At 43.9% G+C, this 20,782-nt stretch overlaps 1 protein-coding gene across 9 annotated transcripts in view; it reads left to right on the top strand.

Annotated features, from left to right (window-relative positions):
- Window positions 1-20,498, top strand: part of LOC121575844 (membrane-associated guanylate kinase, WW and PDZ domain-containing protein 1-like) — a 196,256-nt gene extending 175,758 nt beyond the window's left edge. For 5 of the 9 annotated variants that reach the window (XM_045222937.1, XM_045222936.1, XM_045222934.1 and 2 more), the window contains 6 exons: window positions 8,147-8,350; window positions 12,218-12,311; window positions 12,411-12,504; window positions 12,868-13,011; window positions 15,517-15,655; window positions 18,590-20,498. In XM_045222937.1, the coding sequence (XP_045078872.1) occupies window positions 8,147-8,350; window positions 12,218-12,311; window positions 12,411-12,504; window positions 12,868-13,011; window positions 15,517-15,655; window positions 18,590-19,800 (1,886 nt within the window). In that variant the 3' untranslated portion in view covers window positions 19,801-20,498. The other 4 variants (XM_045222939.1, XM_045222935.1, XM_045222938.1 and 1 more) reach the window with 4 other exon arrangements.
- The last annotated feature ends 284 nt before the right edge of the window (window positions 20,499-20,782 follow it).

The following is a 20,782-nucleotide window of genomic DNA, read 5'->3' as shown; positions in this document are numbered from 1 at the left end:
CCTCTATTTCTATGCAAATGAGTTTCTGAATAGCCCATATTTCTGGCACTTACTTGGTGAATAGCTTTCATCCTCATTATTCTGTCTTCTAGTGAGTGATGATCCTCTTCTATTTTCTTTCATTCTGTCAAGCAGAGACACTGTAACCCAGCCCAAAGAACTGTAGTTTTTATACTATCTTTCATAATTGATCACAAGTGAAAGCATGTTGCATAATAGCCTGTATAATTCAGATGTGGTCTGAAATAACAATGAATAGAATAATATCAATACTATGACTATGACAGGTTATAATAAGTAGGCAGGGAGACGGGGAGCTCTTTCTAGAGCGCCCGCTTAAATTGTGCATAATATGTATTTTTTTACTCTGTAAATGGTTAAAATAGCAAGAAATATATGTGAAAACTATAAGCCTAAATTTTAATGTTGATTTATTTTTACATATTAGATCATTTTATATTGCACTAATTCCCTGTACGTGGACAGTATGTGTTATTACATTACACAACCTCATCAAATCAAATCAAATCACATTGTATTTGTCACATACACGTGTTTAGCAGATGTTATTGTGGGTGTAGCGAAATGCTTGTGCTTCTAGCTCCGACAGTGCAGTAATATCTAACAAGTAATACCTAACAATTTCACAACATATACCCAATACACACAAATCTGGTAAGGAATGGAATGTAAGATTATATACATATATGGACAAGCAATGACAGAGCGGCATGGACCAAGATACAGTAGAATATTATAGAATAGAATACAGTATATACATATGAGATGAGTAGTGCAAGATATGTAAACATTATTAAAGTGACTGGTGTTCCATTTCTTAAAGTGGCCAGTGATTTCAATAGGCAGCAGCAGCCTCTAATGTGCTAGTGATGGCTATTTAACAGTCTGATGGCCTTGAGATAGAAGCTGTTTTTCATTCTCTCGGTCCCAGCTTTGATGCACCTGTACTGACCTCGCCTTCTGGGTGATAGCGGGGTGAACAGACAGTGGCTCGGGTGGTTGATGTCCTTGATTATCTTTTTGGCCTTCCTGTGACATCGGGTGCTGTATGTGTCTTGGAGGGCGGGTAGTTGCCCCCGGTAATGCGTTCGGCAGACCGCACCACCCTCTGGAGAGCACTGCGGTTGCGGGCGGTGCAGTTGCCGTACCAGGCGGTGATACAGCCCGACAGGATGCTCTCAATTGTGCATCCGTAAATGTTTGTGAGGGTTTTAGGTGCCAAGACACATTTCTTCAGCCTCACTGTCTGCATGGGTGGACCATTTCAGTTTGTCAGTGAGCCAAGGAACTTGAAGCTTTCCACCTTCTCCACTGCGGTCCCGTCATGTTTTGACCACATCGAATTGAGGGTAATTGCACAACTTTTTTACCTCAGATTAGTGATGTTAGAATAAACATTAATAGTAATCACGATGACATCAAATCCATTGCTTAAAACAGATCATTATCATTCGTTTTGTACTGTTGATTTTGTCATATGCGCTGGCGGTCTTAGGACTTAGAATTCAATCATTTTCAAACTCAAATGGCAAGGAAAATTCAGGGCGCGCTCTGTATAAAAGTCGCTGACCTCACAACTACGCCTATATTGGCCATATACCACACCTCCTCGGGCCTTATTGCTTAATTCTCAGATTCAGTGTGGCCTTTGAATAGTGTTAGTTTAAATAGTGCATACACCCCAAACGTTTGCCCCCACTCTATTGATTTCAAATTTATATCGATATGAGTGATTGACAAAATAGATTTGCGTTTATCTTTCCGTGTTGGCGACCCACTTTAAACAAAATGCAACAATCCAAAATGTAGCTTGCTGTCTTCTACAAGTTGTCCTCTAACCAGTGATGTACATACAGTTGAAGTCGGAAGTTTACATACACTTAGGTTGGAGTCATTAAAACTCGTTTTTCAACCACTCCACGGAGTTCTTGTTAACAAACTATAGTTTTGGCAAGTCGGTTAGGACATCTAGTAATTTTTTGATTTGTGATTATTTAACTTACAATTCACTGTATCATAATTCCAGTGGGTCAGAAGTTTAAATACACTAAGTTGACTGTGCCTTTAAACATCTTGGAAAATTCCAGAAAATTATGTCATGGCTTTAGAAGCTTCTGATAGGCTAATTGACATCATTTTAGTCAATTGGAGGTGTACCTGTGGATGTATTTCAAGGCCTACCTTCAAACTCAGTCCCTCTTTGCTTGACATCATGGGAAAATCAAAAGAAATCAGTCAAGACCTCAGAAAAAACATTGTAGACCTCCACAACTCTGGTTCATCCTCGGGAGCAATTTCCAAATGCCTGAAGGTACCACGTTCATCTGTACAAACAATAGTACGCAATTATAAACACCATGGGACCACGCAGCCATCATACCGCTCAGAAAGGAGACGCGTTCTGTCTCCTAGAGATGAACGTACTTTGGTGCGAAAAGTGCAAATCAATCCCAGAACAACAGCAAAGGACCTTGTGAAGATGCTGGAGGAAACAGGTACAAAAGTATCTATATCCACAGTAAAACCAGTCCTATATCGACATTACCTGAAAGGCCGCTCAGCAAGGAAGAAGCCATTGCTCCAAAAACGCCATAAAAAAGCCAGACTACAGTTTGCAACTGCACATGGGGACAAAGATCATACTTTTTGGAGAAATGTCCTCTGGTCTGATGAAACAAAAATAGTACTGTTTGGCCATAATGACCATCGTTATGTTTGGAGGAAAAAGGGGGTACTTGCAAGCCGAAGAACATCATCCCAACCGTAAAGCACGGGGGTGGCAGCATCATGCTGTGGGGGTGCTTTGCTGCAGGAGGGACTGGTGCACTTCACAAAATAGATGGCATCATGAGGAAGGACAATTATGTGGATATATTGAAGCAACATCTCAAGACATCAGTTTAGGAAGCTAAAGCTTGGTCGCAAATGGGTCTTCAAAATGGACAATGACCCCAAGCATACTTCCAAAGTTGTGGCAAAATGGCTTAAGGACAACAAAGTCAAGGTATTGAAGTGGCCATCACAAAGCCCTGACCTCAATCCTATAGAAAATGTGTGGGCAGAACTGAAAAAGCGTGTGTGAGCAAGGAGGCCTAAATCCTGACTCAGTTACACCAGCTCTGTCAGGAGGAATGAGCCAAAATTCACCCAATTTATTGTGGGAAGCTTGTGGAAGGCTACCCAAAACGTTTGACCCAAGTTAAACAATTTAAAGGCAATGCTACCAAATACTAATTGAGTGTATGTAAACTTCTGACCCACTGGGAATGTGATGAAATAAATAAAAGCTTAAATAAATAATTCTCTCTACTATTATTCTGACATTTCACATTCTTAAAATAAAGTGGTGATCCTAACTGACCTAAGACAGATAACTTTTACTTGGATTAAATGTCAGGAAGCGTGAAAACTGAGTTTAAATGTAATTGGCTAAGTTGTACGTAAACTTCCGACTTCCCAGATTCTGTGTGTTTTTTTAGTAAGGTTAGTTTGAACAGGACGTGTAACTCGACTCCCCCCTCTCATTCTATTGATTTCAACGTGATATCAATACGAGTGATTTCTCATTCCGTTTTGATGACCCCCATATAAAAAATGCAACAATAGTAATCATATTACTTGTATTCTTTTAAACGAGCACCTTATAAACTGCATTTGTACCAAAAACCCTGTTGTTTTGACAAGTTGCAATTAATCACTCATATTGATTATGGGGAAATCAGGTTGTATGTGCTGTTGAAACTAACAACTCAAAAACCACATGAAAACTGTGTATTGAAATATTGTTTACATCACTCGTTAGAGGACAATGTAGCTGGTTGTCTTCAGCATGTTGTCCTCTAACGAGTGGTTAACAATATTTCCAGTTTCATGAAAATGGGGTTGACTTGCCTATAATAAGGCACATACACTGTATTTAGCAATAACAAACAAGAAAAAACATTTCTCATCTGATATAACAATACAGTGACAAAAAAATGACCATACAAATGGCTACAATTTAGCTACTAGTCAGCTGACAGGCAAAATGTGGCTAACAGTAGTTTCTTAGCTAGCATAAAGACTAGTGCATAAAATGCTGTACGACGACAATATGACTAAAACATTGACAACTTTGTCAGGAAACATAAGAAAACAAGTGCTGCACTCACAGTTCATGCATTCACACACAGTGAAGGATAAAACAGTTAGAATAATAATGTTAAAAAATCTGAGATTCTCTGCACAGCCACAAGTGGCAAGCTGAATTTGGGAGTTAGGTTAATTAACACTGCAAGCTCCTGCTAGCTGTGACATCATCAGACATCATCAGTCAATATAGAACTGTTGTTTCCGATCAACAAAAATGTTGTAATTAATGCTGTTATATTGTACTGGAACTAATGACTACAAACTATAATTTAATCGGTTCAATTAAGAAAAAAAGTTCCAAAAGGATTCTGATACAGGTGACACAAAATCCTATAGGACTGCAAGAATCTTATAGGATCCAATATGATTACTTTTTATTTCCAATAGGAAAAAAGTAGTCCAATAGAATTCTGATAGAGGTGACACAAAATGATTCTATTGGAAAAATCACAAATCCTATAGGATTGTTTAACTAGGGTAGGGTTGTCTGCCCTGTTGTCTGCCCTGTTGTCTGCCCTGGTGTCTGCCCTGGTGTCTGCCCTGGTGTCTGCCCTGGTGTCTGCCCTGGTGTCTGCCCTGGTGTCTGTGCTGTACAGTGGATTCTGCCTATAACTGCTACCTATAGATCTTGCTGCCACTCTCCCTACCTGACCAGTGCTCTGGGAGTCTCTCTCGGCACAGGGTGCTGATCAAGCTTACGCTGCTTAACCACTATCGGCGTCCAATGATCTAGCAAAACACAGCTTTATGTACTATACACAAATGGAAAGCGTTGGCAAGTTTGTAACATTTTGTTAATCTTCCAAGCCTCATATCAAAGAGAAACACATTGGTTGTTGATCAATAGTTTAGAGAAATTATCTTTGATCTGTATGGATCCCAGTTACTCTGACAGAGATATACCAATCCATCCATCCCCTCTCTCTCAGCTTATTAGACAAACACATCCTTCTGCTGTGAAATCATCAAAACTTCTAGTTAGTACAGAACTCAATAAGTTGAGCTCCACAGATCTGTTCTAGACTAGAGTGACTGACCGCAGAGCAAAGAGACAGACTAATTATTCTTTGTTGTTAAATCAAGAAGAGTAATAGAGACTGAGATAAAGAGGGAATGATATGTGCAATAGCTCTCTGTAATAATTGAGTAGGGCTAACCCCAATTAGTCGACTGGTCGATTGTTCGGTCGATAGGCTGTTGGTTGACCAAGCTTTTTTTTTGTCAAGCAGTAGCAAATATATATATATAAAAGAGGTATGGCACACGAGACACCTGTCTGATTCGTGTCCATCTCAGTGAACTAATCCATTGCGGAAGCTGAGACTAATCCATTGCGGCGGCCGTGTGGATGACACAGTCCAAGAAGAAGGGGTGTGGCAATAATTCACAACCAATTTGTGCACATTCATTGTTTCATAACTTAATTGTGTGAATTGTTTGCCTTGATTGTTAGTGTCTATTCATTCCCCATTACATATATCACCAGTAGTAGCCTACTTCTACTGTTAATTCCTATAATTTCTAATCTACAATGTTTGTTTGGTTATGGTAATTTCTGTTAATGCATTCAATATATTATTATTCCAGTCTTTTACCATTGTCATTGTCAGAGTGGACATGTTGTTTGCAGAGCCCACACGCTATGCTACACTTGTGAGAAACAAGTGTTGGTTTATTTCAATCCATTTTCATTGTCTTTTGTTTGGAGCGCTACTGTCAATGTTGAGTAAGGACTGATTATCCATAGAAGTAGGCCTATAGGCTACCTGGCCTACGTACAAATATAGGGATATAAATGTGCCCATGGTGGGGATCTGATAGTATTTCTGATTGGCTTAACGCACCACCACTAATGAGCTGTGGAGCTTCTCAAAGTAATGTTTTCTTCACCTCAAACAGCAAGCAAACAGTCTGTTTTTACATCCATTGAGAATGACAATAGTTTCTCAATGTATTAGAACCATCTTTCCAGCTCTCTCCCTTTCAATAACCACTGAGCGTGAAAGCGAAAAATGTCATGCTCTGATCCAGTGGAAACGTCATAAAATAGGTCTACCTGATGAGCTCTTATCCCTTGTGCAAAATAGCCTACAGTTGTGTCTGTCCCGAGCTCACTGGCATGGGAAACTGAGGGCCCAGACTATTTTATACAATGTTGCAAGTTTACTAGCGCGAACTTCGGGCCGGACCCAAGTTAGTTGATAATGTTTATAGTTCGTTGCAGACAGGCCATGTGTAGCCAATGTGATTTATAGGATATTTCTTTTTATCAGGATATTTTCTACCTGCAGGCTGCAATGTTTTTATTTGTTGGCTTTATGTAGGCTATTTTTACGTAGTTGGCAATAGCAATAGAATAAACTTTTTAGGTTTGTATCATTTTCATTTGGATTTGGATAGAATTTTGATTAACCACATGACAATGATTTTTAATTATGAAGACGTTATTATACACTGAACAAAAATACAAACGCAACATGTAACGTGTTGGTCCCATGTTTCATGAGCTGAAAAAAAAAATCCCATATGTTCCATACGCACAAAAAGCTTATTTCTCTCAAATTTTGTGTACAAATTTTAAATCCCTATTAGTGAGCATTTCTCCTTGCCAAGATAATCCAGCCAACAGACAGGTGTGGCATATCAAGAAGCTTATTGAACAGCATGATCATTACAAAGGTGCACCTTGTGCTGGGGACAATAAAAGTCCACTCTAAAATGTGCTGTTTTGTCACAACACAATGCCACAGATGCTGAGGAGTATTTCTGTCTGCAATAAAGCCCTTTTGTGAAGGAAAAACTCATTCTGATTGGCTGGGCCTGGCTCCCAAGTGGATGGGCTTATGCCCTCCCAGGGCTACCCATGGCTGCACCCCTGCCCAGTCATGTGAAATCCATAGATTAGGGCCTAATTTATTTATTTCAGTTGACTGATTTCCTTATATGAACTGTAACTCAGTAAAATCTTAGAAATTGTAGCATGTTGCGTTTATATTTTTGTTCAGTATAAATTACATGAAACTGTTCTACGAAAATGTGCATATGGAAACCATAACTGGCATGCAGATCGGTAGAAATGTTAAGATAAACTGGCATTCCACATGAGAAAGTTTGCAGATTCCTCCTGTAGCCTATTACCGGCAACTTCAGGAGATTAATGGCAGAATCTGCAAAAGCCAGCAGGAGCGGGAGGAGGATGGTCAGGTTAAGGCTCTTCTCTTCTGGTTACTTTGATCTCTGGCTCTCTCTTGAGTCATTTGTGTCTTATAGTTGATTTTATTAAAACACAAAGGGTGTGTCTATATACGTTTTAAAACATTTGAGCAATCGATTGGTTGAAAGAACAGATGACTTTCGGTTGACCAAGATTTTTATTAGTCGGGGACAGCCCTAATTGAGAGGCAGTCTCTAGTAGGGTAGAATACTTTGTGCTGCTGAAGATTGTCTGTAGGAGAGGACCTGCGGGCACTAGCAGAGAATTTGGTTGTGATGTCTGTATGTTTGTAATCTAGGCTGCAGCTGCAGGTGTCTGTCTTATCAGTGCTGAACAATTGACATAGTTTCCTCATAATTAGGTTTCAGTTGTACAAGGATGTTAGGAGAGATTCACTAATACAAATATAAGAACTTGTCCTTTGGAGAAATGGAGCAGCATTAGTACAGGATGTTGCCAAAGAGAGATTGTCAGTGACACATTGAGTATTTAGTGTGAAGTCCTAACTCATTTGAATGCAGTACATATAGAGTATGTAACGGCATTTGTCCTTTAACATTCTCTCTCACTTGGCCAACGCTTTCCATTTCTCACAGCAAATTTCTGGGCACTTGGCTTGGTGGCTTTGGTGAATAAACCCTTAACCTTCTGTCTTCCTTTCTCTCTCTTCTCCTCATCCTCTTCCTCCTCTGCCCCTTTTCTCTCTCTCTCTTTAAACAACACCCCTTACCACCAACAACGTTACATCACACACTTTCTGAATCACACAAACGCAAAAAGCTGGAAATGCATGTGTGGCCATGCCCCACAAAATAGGGCGTATTATCGAGGGGAGCCCTGCAGACCGCTGTGGGAAGCTGAAGGTGGGAGACCGTATCCTGGCCGTCAACGGCTGCTCTATCACCAACAAGTCCCACTCAGACATCGTCAACCTGATCAAGGAGGCCGGGAACACTGTCACGCTAAGGATCATTCCCGGAGACGGTGAGAGGACCTCTTCCATCTCCCATCTATAATGTCCCACTCCCATATATCATCTAGACCAGGACTGCCCAACCCTTTTCCTGGAGAGCTTCTCTCCTTAAGTTTTTGCTCCAACCCAAATCTAGCACACCTGATTCTAATAATTAGCTGATTGATAAGATGAATCAGGTTAGTTATAACTGGGGTTGGTGCAAAAACCTACAGGAGGGTAGCTCTCCAGGAACAGGGTTGGGCAGATCTAGACCTAAGACTGTAGATCTCAGCCGCTAAGATCAACCTGTGTCATAGGAATATTTGTGCATTACATCAGTTATGTAAACCTTTATTGTATTGGAATATATATACACTGAGTGTACAAAACATTGCCCTCAGAACAGCCTCAATTCATTATTTGGGGCATGGACTACAACAGGGCTGCCCAACCCTCTTCCTGGAGATCTACCGTCCTGTAGGTTTTCAGTCCAACCCTAATTTAGCATATCTGATTCAGCTAGTTAAGGTCTTGTTGAGCAGCTAATAAGTAGAATCAGGTGTGTTAAATTAGGGTTGGACTGAAACCCCACAGGACAGCAGATCTCCAGGAAGAGGGTTGGGCAGCCCTGGACTACAAGGTGTCGAAAGCATTAATTTACATTACATTTTAGTCATTTAGCAGACGCATTCCACAGGGATGCTGGCCCATGTTGATTTCAATGCTGCCCACAGCTGTGTCAAGTTAGCTGGATGTCCTTTGGGTGGTGGACCATTCTTGATACACACGGGAAACTGTTGAGCGTGAAAAACCCAGCAGTGTTGCAGTTCTTGACACACTCAAACCATGCACCTGGCACCTACTACCATACCCCGTTCAAAGGCACTTAAATCTTTTGTCTTTCCCATTCACCCTCTGAATGGCACACATACACAATCCATGTCTCAACTGTCTCATGGCTTAAAAATCCTTCTTTAACCTGTCTCCTCCACTTCATCTACACTGATTGAAGTGGATTTAATTTTTAATTTAATAATAATTTAACAAGTGACATCAATAAGGGATCATAGCTTTCAACATGGATTCACCTGGTCAGTCTGTCATGGAAAGAGCAGGTGTTCCTAATGTTTTGTACACTCAGTGTATATATTCCTTTTGCTAAAGGAATGCCTATCTCAGTACATCACCATCACATTGTTTTTTACATTTAAAGTGCTCTAGTCAGTCTGAACACCCCCACAGTATTGACAGAGTTGCTTCTCTGGGATGTGAGGGAACTTTCTAGTGCAGTCATGCCTTTCACCTTCTTCTGAAACATGCAAGAGTAATTCAACTGTCAGAGGCTGTCACAGTGTGTGTGTGTGTGTGTGTTGGGGCCAAGAGCTCTCGTTACACTGCACTAAAAGATAATAATAATAATAATATGCCATTTAGCAGACGCTTTTATCCAAAGCGACTTACAGTCATGCGTGCATACATTTTTTTTGTGTATGGGTGGTCCCGGGGATCGAACCCACTACCTTGGCGTTACAAGCGCCGTGCTCTACCAGCTGAGCTACAGAGGACCAGATCACCCTGGACTGCTGTTTCATTAAGTGAGGGACAATCAGGGAGAATGTCAGTGTAACCACTAGTCTTTGTCAACCTGCAAGTGGGAGAAATTTGAGCTATTTGTCCATGTTGTTATTTTTTTGGGCTGTTTTTATGGATGAAAGCCTTTTTTTGTAGAGCAATAGATTACACTGAGGCAAAACTCTTCTGCCAAGAAAAAACAGAGAGAGGGGGGATGTTTTATAAAAGCAGTCTGGGTTTGTGAGGGAGAGGGAGAATTTGTATGTCTGTATTTTTGGCTGTGTGTGTGTGTGTGTGTTAGAATGAGAATCCCTGTGTATTAGTGAGTTAGGTAGATTAATCCAGGGCCGGGTTGTCTCCTGCCATTAAACACAGGGCTGTTATGGAGGCAGAGGGAGATTTAATAAGGAGGCTGATTCCAACATCACTGCAGGGATACTCAGCTCTCTCTCTCTCTCACTCTCTCTCTCTCTCTCTCTGTGTCCCTCTCTCTGTCTCTCTCTCCCCCCTTCCTCGCTCTCTCTCTCTCCCCATTCCTCTCTCTCCCCCCTTCCTCTTTCTCTCTCTCTCTCTCCCCCCCTCTCTCTCTCTCTCTCTCTTTCTCCCCCCTCTCTCTCTCTCTCTCTCTCTCTCTCTCTCTCTCTCTCTCTCTCTCTCTCTCTCTCTCTCTCTCTCTCTCTCTCTCATTATACATGATGCCAACTGTTTTACTCAGGCTTTTAGCCAGGCAGGCCTGTGGCTCTGCGCAATGTCATCAGGGAGAAAGCACACCTAATTTAGTCTGCATTGTGATGTAGTGTAAAAGCAACCAGGGAGAGATGGTGTGACCCTTGCTCAGCCCCCTAGGTAGGCAGGCAGTGCTTAATTCTTCCCCCCATGAATTCTTCATTAAGATTGTCCTTTTCCCCTTCCATTCTCACAGTGGGAGAGACTGATCAGTGATACAGTTCAGTGCATTCTGCATCCTGTGTCCGGAATGTTTCAAGAGGGACAAAAACAAACAGGCTGCAAACTGCACTGAAGTGGAAAGACTGGGAGGGAAGAAGGGATAGAGCAATGGAAAGAGGACAGTGGGAGAGAAGGAGGACAGGATGAGAGACAGAGGACAATAGGAAAGAAGGAGGACAGGATGAGAGAAAGAGGACAGTGGGAGAGGAGGAGGACAGGATGAGAGAAAGAGGACAGTGGGAGAGAAGGAGGACAGGATGAGAGAAAGAGGACAGTAGGAAAGAAGGAGGACAGGATGAGAGAAAGAGGACAGTGGGAGAGAAGGAGGACAGGATGAGAGAAAAAGAACAGTGGGAGAGAAGGATGACAGGATGAGAGAAAAAGAACAGTGGGAGAGAAGGATGACAGGATGAGAGAAAGAGGACAGTGGGAGAGAAGGAGGACAGGATGAGAGAAAGAGGACAGTAGGAGAGAAGGAGGACAGGATGAGAGAAAGAGGACAGTGGGAGAGGAGGAGGACAGGATGAGAGAAAGAGGACAGTGGGAGAGAAGGAGGACAGGATGAGAGAAAGAGGACAGTGGGAGAGAAGAAGGACAGGATGAGAGATGCAGAAATTGAGGGAGGAAAAGAGAGGGATGGAGTGTGTGAGGATGGAGCCTGGGCTGCAGGCAGTTGACACCGGCGTGGAGGGATGGAAAAGAGAGAAGGTCTATTTTAAGACATTGGGATTCATGGGCAGAGAGACGACTCAAACCCCGGGTCTCCCCAGCAATGACTACCCAGCAGGGTGGAAATAAACCCACTCAGCCCGGCCTCAGCTCGGCCTCCACCCTGATTGGCCGGCCCAGCGTCTCAGGGGCCGTGGTCGGAATGGAAAGTTAAGCCAATGGGATCCAAGGGGACTAGTGGGGGAGTGATGGATAGATGAGAGAGGAATTGAGCACAGCCTGTGGTGTTGTGTGTGGAATAGAGAGCGGGGCTAGGATTAGGCTAGGGGTGGTAGTTGGGCCGAGAGCAGGGGCTAGAAGTAGGCCACAGAGGTTTGTTGGAAAGAAATTAGGGGGTGGTTTGGAGTGGGGAGATGGTAGTTGTTACGTGTTTACTTAAGGCTTACATTCCAGCATAGGTAATTGATCACACAAATGATGTCATATTGAGTTAGAGTGCTGTGATTAGATGAGAGTCATGAGTGTAGCACTCCATTTGGTCCAGGCTTCCATATGGCCCTGTTTGAGTAAATGATATATTACCAATTTAATAGTGGCTTACGAAAGGTTTTGTGAAACTACTCATTGTTAATTTTTCTCCTTTAGTCTTCTGCATGCTTCAGTCTCCAGTCCCCTGACTCCCCTGCTCTCTCTTTCTCTCCTATCAGAGTCCTCTAATGCATCACTGCTGACCAACGCTGAGAAGATCGCCACTATAACAACCACTCACACGCCCCAGCAACAGGCTGCACCTGAGCCCAGGTGAGAGGGATTCTGAGATTTAGAGTACCTAATTGCCTAAGAACATGCATCTATGAGCAATGATTTTTTACCTATATTTTGTCATCTTTCTCATTCCAGAAACAACACCAAACCAAAACAGGAGTCCTCTTTTGAGTTCAAATCCCCCCAGGCCCCTCCTCCCCCCGCCCCAACAACACAACCTACAGCCCAGGTAAGGACTTGTCCAGCGCCATCCAGCCCACCACACACCCTACAGTAATGTGTTCCCTTTAAGTGGTTGTCACACTAGGGAGATGCTTTATTCTGATACCATATTGATAAGGTCCTGAACAGAGCAGGGAGGATGTTAGTCTGTGTCCATGGCTGTGTCCTTGTAGTGTCTGTGGCTCTGTGTGCCCTCTCGGCCCACCTCAAACCGCCGATCAAATAGGTGCGACTTTCCTCAAGGTGGCATTCGTCCCCACACTGAAATATGAGCTGTCCCCAGACACACACATTATCAAGTCCAGCCACCACTCAATCACCAGTCTGACCTTGTCATGTGTGTGTGTTTGCGTGTGTGTTTTTTTCTCAGGACGCTGCATTCTACTCAGTGGACTTGGAGAGGGACAACAAAGGTTTTGGGTTCAGCCTGCGAGGAGGTCATGAGTACAACATGGACCTTTACGTGCTGAGGCTAGCCGAGGACGGAGCGGCCGTACGCAACGGCAAGATGAGGGTATATATGACCCACAAATAGGAGTGTTTGAAATCTATAGTTGATTTATCATATTCATTATCTACTCATTGATGTGGGTATGTAATGCTGAATGCCTAATACAAAGTCTGTATTATGTAAATGTGATGTCCTATATGCTCTCTTGTAGCTGTCAAGCTGTCATTTAACCTTTAATTTGATTAATTGTCTAAAAGCGTAAGAACATCTCCATACAGTGCAACATTCCCCTGGGTCCTATAGACAGAATGAAAGGGTTAATTGATTATCCTTTATTATTTGTGAATACAGTGCATTCAGAAAGTATTCACACCCCTTGACTTTTTCAACAATTTGTTACGTTACAGCCTTATTCTAAAATGGATTAAATTGTTTTGTTTTCTCATCAATCTACACACAATAACCCATAATGACAAAGAAAAAACAGGTTTTTAGAAAGGTTAGCACATTTTACATAAGTATTCAGACCCTTTACTCTTGTTGAAGCACCTTTGGCAGCGATTACAGCCTCGAGTCTTCTTGGGTATGACGCTACAAGCTTGGCACACCTGTATTTGGGGAGTTTCTCCAATTTTTCTCTGCAGATCCTCTCAAGCTCTGTCAGGTTGGATGGGGAGCGTTGCTGCACAGCTATTTTCAGGTCTCTCCAGAGATGTTCGATCTAGTTCAAGTCCGGGCTCTGGCTGGGCCACTCAAGGACATTCAGAGACTTTTCCCGAAGCCACTCCTGCGTTGTCTTGGCTGTGTGCTTAGGGATGTTGTCCTGTTGGAAGGTGAACCTTCGCCCCAGTCTGAGGTCCTGAGCGCTCTGGAGCAGGTTTTCATCAAGGATCTCTCTGTACTTTGCTCCGTTCATGTTTCCCTCAATCCTGACTAGTCTCCCAGTCCCTGCCGCTGAAAAACAATCTCACAGCATGATGCTGCCACCACCATGCTTCACCGTAGGGATGGTGCCAGGTTTCCTCCAGACGTGACGTTTGGCATTCAGGCCAAAGAGTTCAATCTTGGTTTCATCAGACCAGAGAATCTTGTTTCTCATTGTCTGAGAGTCTTTAGGTGCCTTTTGGTAAACTCCAAACGAGCTGTCGTGACTTTTACTGAGGAATAGCTTCTGTCTGGCCACTCTACCATAAAGGCCTGATTGGTGGAGTGCTGCAGAGATGGTTGTCCTTCTGGAAGGTTCTCCCATCTCCACAGAGGAACTCTGGGGCTCTGTCAGAGTGACCATCGGGTTCTTGGTCACCTCCCTGACCAAGGCCCTTCTACACCGATTGCTCAATTTGGCCGGGCAGCCAGCTCTAGGAAGAGTCTTGGTGGTTCCAGACTTCTTCCATTTAAGAATGATGGAGGCCACTGTGTTCTTGGGGACCTTCAATGCTGCAGACATTTTTTGGTACCCTTCCCCAGATCTGTGCGTTGACACAATCCTGTCTTGGAGCTCTACGGACAATTCCTTCAGCCTCATGGCTTGGTTTGCACTCTGACATGCAACTGTGGGACCTTATACAGACAGGTGTGTGCCTTTCCAAATCATGTCCAATCAATTGAATTTAACACAGGTGGACTGCAAGTTGTAGAAACATCTCAAGGATGATCAATGGAAACAGGATGCACCTGAGCTCAATTTCGACTCTCGTAGCAAATGGTCTGAGTACTTATGTCAATGAGTTATTTCTGTTTTTTATTTTTAATACATTTGCAAACCTTTCTGAAAACCTTTGTCATTATGGGGTAATGTGTGTAGATTGATTTGGAAAAATAAATAATTTAATCCATTTTAGGCTGTAACGTAACAAAATGCGGAAAAAGTCAAGGGGTCTGAATACTTTCAGAATGCACTGTATGTGAAGTAAAATTCACAAAAACCTATTCCCCTCTTGTAACATTGTGGATTTATAGAAATGTTGCCTTTACAGCAGTCAGAGCAGTTTGAACTATAATCTAACCTTCCTCCCTTCTGTCTCCTTTGTCCTGCCTTTTCCCCTCACCTCTGCCCTCTGTTCTCCTCCTCTTGTCCCTTTCCTACCTGTCCTCACCCAATCTATCTCTCTCTCTGCCTCATCCTCTTTCCTTTCTCCTCCCCTCTCCTTCTCTGTCCCTGACACACTCCCCCTTTCTCTGTGTCTTACCCAATATCTTCCACTGTCTCCCCCTCTCCCTCCTCCAATGTCTCCCCCTCTCCCTCCTCCAATGGCTCCCCCTCTCCCTCCTCCAATGTCTCCCCCTCTCCCTCCTCCAATGTCTCCCACTCTCCCTCCTCCAATGTCTCCCACGCTCCCTCCTCCAATGTCTCCCACTCTCCCTCCTCCAATGTCTCCCCCTCTCCCTCCTCTAATGTCTCCCACTCTCCCTCCTCCAATGTCTCCCCCTCTCCCTCCTCCAATGTATCCCACTCTCCCTCCTCCAATGTCTCCCACTCTCCCTCCTCCAATTTCTCCCATCTCCCCCTCTCCCTCTTCCAATATCTCCCCTGTCTCCCCCTCTCTCCCTCCATCCTCTCTCCCTCAGGTGGGAGATGAGATCCTGGAGATCAACGGCGAGAGCACCAAGGGCATGAAGCACGCCCGCGCCATTGAACTGATAAAAAATGGTGGCCGCCACGCCCGCCTGGTCCTCAAGAGGGGTGACGGCTCGGTGCCTGAATATGGTGGGTCAATCTACGAAAACATTCAATTTTCCCCCGTCTTCACCCCCTGAGCACAATGGGGGGCGGGACAGGGTGGGGTACGAGAGGACGCCTGTCTCCTGCTCTGTCCTGGGCTCTGGGCTCTGGGCCTTCCACTGATTGCGGCTGTCCACTGGGTGCGTCTGGTTCTACTCTGTGTGCTCTCTTCGGGTCTGGGTCAACTGCTGTCACCTGCTGTCACCTTTTAACCTTGTGCTGTGTGGCTTGGGGAGCAGGGCATTCTGGGATTCCCCAAGAATGAAAGTGGTCTATGGACCCATTGATAAAATAAAAACAATGAAAGAACTTTGAGGATAGGGAAGAAAATCAGAAAAGATTTAGTGTTTCTAAATGTGGATATGTTTATTGATTCTCAGAGCCCTTGCTGAATGATATTTTTAGGGTAAAAAAAATAAATAATAAAAACTTGATCTATTGCATCCCGTGCTAAACTGGGAAATACTCTCTGGTTGGATTGCATCTCCAAGCTTTGATATGGCGTAATGAACATATTTATAATATTTATTGAAGGTGAATGTAAGCTACTGAGTTTAGGACTTCAGTCGAGAAATTAGAGCATTCTAATACTTTCTACCATTGCAATGGGAAATTCACAATACTTTGTTTGACATATTCAAAAATCCATGGATTAATTCTGATCTACTGTAACTGTCATTGGAAAACTGTGATTCTGGAGACTGCACTCATTCCTGACATTTCAATTCCATTCAGCTCCACTTCTACAGACATTTTTGTAACAGAAAAATAAAACAAATGACAAGTATTTTTGTTCATGTACAGAGCCATGATCATGATCAACCCACATATTAATCTAGAAAGTATATTGCTGCATGAAGTTGTCAGTGTAAATCCAAATGTTTTTTTTTTCTTAATTTCTTGTCGATTTTCCATAATATTTATGGAATATTTCATTTTAATTGTATTGATCTGTTGATTGATTGTCACAATTCATCTTAAAGCATTCTTGATTTCTATTCATGTGATTTTTTGCGCGGAGAATATGCTATGTCTTTCCTGCACCAATATGACATCTCTGTGAGGTTGTATATTTTTTCAATTTTTTTGTACTTTTAGTTTCCACCCTTACATTTAATTTCTGTTAGCAATGTAAACTGCTTCATACGGTGTTGTGTGTGCATCTCGCTGTCTCTATGGGGTTGGGGTCTCTGCTGCTGCTCTGTGTGTGTGTGTGTGTGTGTGTGTGTGTGTGTGTGTGTGTGTGTGTGTGTGTGTGTGTGTGTGTGTGTGTGTGTGTGTGTGTGTGTGTGTGTGTGTGTGAGCCTTTGAGTGAGACTCTGTGAGTGTGTGCTGTGTTCCAGGACTTTCTCTGTAACTTATTTTTTTTCCCTCAAGGGTGGTGTTATTTCCTGGACTGTCTCTTTCTCTGAATGATTAAATGATCAAATAAACACCTTTTCCATTGGACAATAATGATTCTTTCTTCTGTCTATTGTTGTAGCATCTAAACCCTATGCCTTCTCTTTTTCTCTTTCTGATCTACCTTTCCTTTTGTTTGGCTGGGCTCTTTCTTCCTTCAGCGATGGTTGCTCCCCATCTCACCGCATGTATGAGATCCTCTAATGACAAGCTGGGAGATCCTAGTTCCTACCAAAATCAGACCATGGTTTGTAGCTGTCCTCTCCGTCTCTCTCTCTCGCCGATCTCTCTCTCTTGCTGTGGCCTCAAATCACCCGTGTCGTGCCTCTGCTCCATGCATAAGAATCCATTCACCCTGAATGCATTGCCAATACCGCTGCCTCTGTTGTCATGCTGACCAGTTGTAATGGATTCATACATACCACCTCTTGCATTTAACCTCTGGGAATGGCGTGTCCGCTGCAGACATGCCTTAGCTTCTGTTTGATTCATGTCACGTTAGTTTGGTGATAGTGATTGTGGGATATTGGTAAAGTTTTTGTCTCTCCCAGACATTTTCTGAACCAATCAATCCTTCCTCTTCCGCTGTTCCTCTCTTCTAATTTAGCTATTTACAATTTAGCTGTCTAGTTAGTATCTGTGGTTTGTCACTTAGTAACAGTAGCATTGGAGATTAATGTAGAAAACTAGAGCCAAGTAGAGTTACTATAACTTTTAGAAGCTGTCTTGTTACACTTTGATTACCATCCTTGTGGTTTATTCACTGATCTGGTGAGATGGTTAGAGTCAGGTAAGAACCAATGAAACTGTAGTCATTTAATTAGGATCAGTAGTCTCTTATCTCCTTGATTAGTCCCTAAAACCATTCAGTGCCCCCTCCTTTATCCATGGTGTTGAGCTGACTCCCAGCATTCTTTATAGAGTGCAATCTGTGAAAATAGTCAACAACCACAATGTTCTTCCGAAACCAAACATGCTCATTCATATACTATTTACATCATTACTCAATTCAGAAACTCATCTTAGTTTTGTTAGTTGCATTAAATATTGATATCACATCGAAGGCATCGCTAGAGCATGAGTGAGCATGAATTAGTCATGTCAAACAATCTAAATCAGCATCAACACCACGCAGCATCGTAATCAACCATTGGTCCAACCATCAGCTGTCCCCTTCAGCTCCATAAAGCCAGACTCCACCCTAGGCTCCTTACCTGGGGACAGGTTTGTTGTGGGGAACGTCTCCAGGCTTTGACTGTTCCACCAGTCCTCGTACAGTACATTGTTGCTTTTGGCTCATACATAGCAATACTAATATCTAACCATCAGCTGTGGCTGTGCATCCAAATGAAGAATTAAGCTTATTTGCTGACATTAACATTAGAATTGGCAGTATTACTAATAATGTTAGAAGCCTGGATATTGGTCAATATGGTTGATCTAGTCTGAGGTCAGGGAGTCTGTGAGAGCAATGTGTTTCATCCAGCACCCTGTGTTGTATGTCGTGTTCTATTCCAGACCCCAGCATCGACGGTGTCGGCCCATCCACAGGGATACAAAACGCTTCGGAAGTGAGCACCCTGCCCCACAACAACACACCATCGGTCACCAACACACCAGACCCTCACAAACCATCACAGAGCAAGGACAAGAAGGGCCACCACCATTCCAAACACAGACACCGCTCCCCAGACAGGAAGAGCAAGAGCAAGGGAGGGGCGTCTGGGGAGACAGGGGCCTCCTCCAAGCAGTCCAAGAGGAAGGGCGACAAGAGCAAGAGGTCTGGCGGGGATAGCCACGGCACTCACCACCACCGGAGACACCGCTCTCCGGATAAGGGCCGGAGCCGGGCCCGCAGCGCAGAGAAAACCCTGGACAGTAGACACAGCCAAGGACACAGAGGGAGGGAAGGCCGCTCCCCTGACAGGCACCACACCCACCGCCACCGCTCTCCCTACAGGTCCCCTCAACGCAATCGGTCACCCTATGGCCACCGCTCCCCCTATGGTCACCGGTCACCCTACCGCTCCCCCCACCGCTCACGCCAACCCTCCCCCACCCGCTACCACCGCACCCAGTCATCTGACCCCTACAGGCAGCCCTCCCCAGATAGACTGAGGGGCCGGGAGCCAGAGAGGCCCAACCGGGAGGTGGCACCAGTGCTGAGGAAGCCTCCTGGCCCTATGCCCAGCCCCTATCTGGAGGAGAGCGTGCTGCGGGAGCCTCCAGCCTTGGACCGGCTCAACAGGGAGGCCACGCTGCTGAGGGAGCTCAGGGAGGAGCGCCTATTTGGGGAGGACAGCCTTCTGCTGAGGGCCTCTACCCTGGAGCGTGACTACAGAGGAGATAGCCTGTTATCTGCTGCTGTCCGTGGCCAGAGAGGAGAGACCATGCCTAGGGTCCACACCCCCGAGTCAGACAGCGCCTACAAGAGGTACAGCTCACTGCTGAGGGGCCGCTCGCCTGAGAGGGTAGAGAGAGAGGCAAGCTACGCCCCCAGACAGGAGTCCCCAGACCCCCGCTACAGAGTCCGGAGTCTGGGCCGAGACATCTCAGCTGTTAGGAGCTTCAGAGAGCCGGAGGAGGAGGAGGAGGAGGAGGGAGCAACAGCACCCAAGCTGAAGGAGTCTTACAGCACACTCAAGTCTGACGCCAGCCGTGCTTCCAAAGCGCTCCCGGAGCCCAAGCGGAAGGCCTACAAAGACAGCCCCAAAGACCTGAGCATCTGATGGGACGTCTGCTGTAACACAACCAGCCCCCCCCTCACCGCCCCACGGCACCATGGTTCCCTCTCACCACTCAGCTCTACACTTCACACAGCAGAACCCACCTGGACCCTGGATGAACCTAACTTATTGATTATATGACATTCCTCCGTTCCTACTAGACAGTGATTCCAAAACCTACCAACTTTTAACAGCAGAAGTACGATATCTTATTTTTGTCCTTTTTGTTAGATTTTTTTGGGGTCGTTTTTTGTTATTTGGTTAAGCATTGTACATTTATCTGAATTTTACAGAAAATGTAAAACCACAAAAAACAATGATGTGCCTAACAGTTCCATTAATGAGCGTATTTTTGTTTTGTTTTTGTTTGATATGAGACGGCCGTGTTCTCAGCCGACTGTCTGGTGACTGGTATGTATTTTTCCACTGAGCCCAAGGAGGCAGGCAGCACACAGCCCCAGTGACTGGTGCCACCAACACAGATGCTGTGCATGTCTTTACGGTTTCAATGTCTTCTCTTTTCTTTCTCTCCCCCAGTGCCACTGTTTTCTAGACATTTGACCAGACTATAGCACAAGCCTGCATTTGTTTGTATATTTTTGACTGCAGTATGTGTACATTGAGGTGATCAAAACGAATGAAGGGAAAATAAAGTTAAACTATGATGACGATGATGATATTAAAATAATATATTAAACATATCTTCAGTGTCTCTGTTTTGGTATTTTTGTATTGTAATTGATCAGTGTGGAAATGTGAGTCTGTCTTACTATTTCATGAGATTCATAAGATGTAATATTGAAGATAGGGCCGAATGGTAGATTAATAATATAGTATAATATTTCAAACAAAGTAAAGTATGGTTTATTTGGATCTGTCTGTTTTTAAACCAGTGTGGTCCTTTTCCCTCTGTACGTCAAATAAGAGAGGAAGAAAGCTGTGTCCTCAGATGTCAAGAGGATGACAGGAGCCAGTGTATGGGGAC

This window comes from Coregonus clupeaformis, chromosome 10 (assembly GCF_020615455.1).
Source record: "Coregonus clupeaformis isolate EN_2021a chromosome 10, ASM2061545v1, whole genome shotgun sequence".
In the NCBI taxonomy this organism is placed as follows: Eukaryota; Metazoa; Chordata; class Actinopteri; order Salmoniformes; family Salmonidae; genus Coregonus; species Coregonus clupeaformis.
Note: the sequence above shows the minus strand (reverse complement) of the source record. Positions and strands in the feature narration are given on the sequence as shown.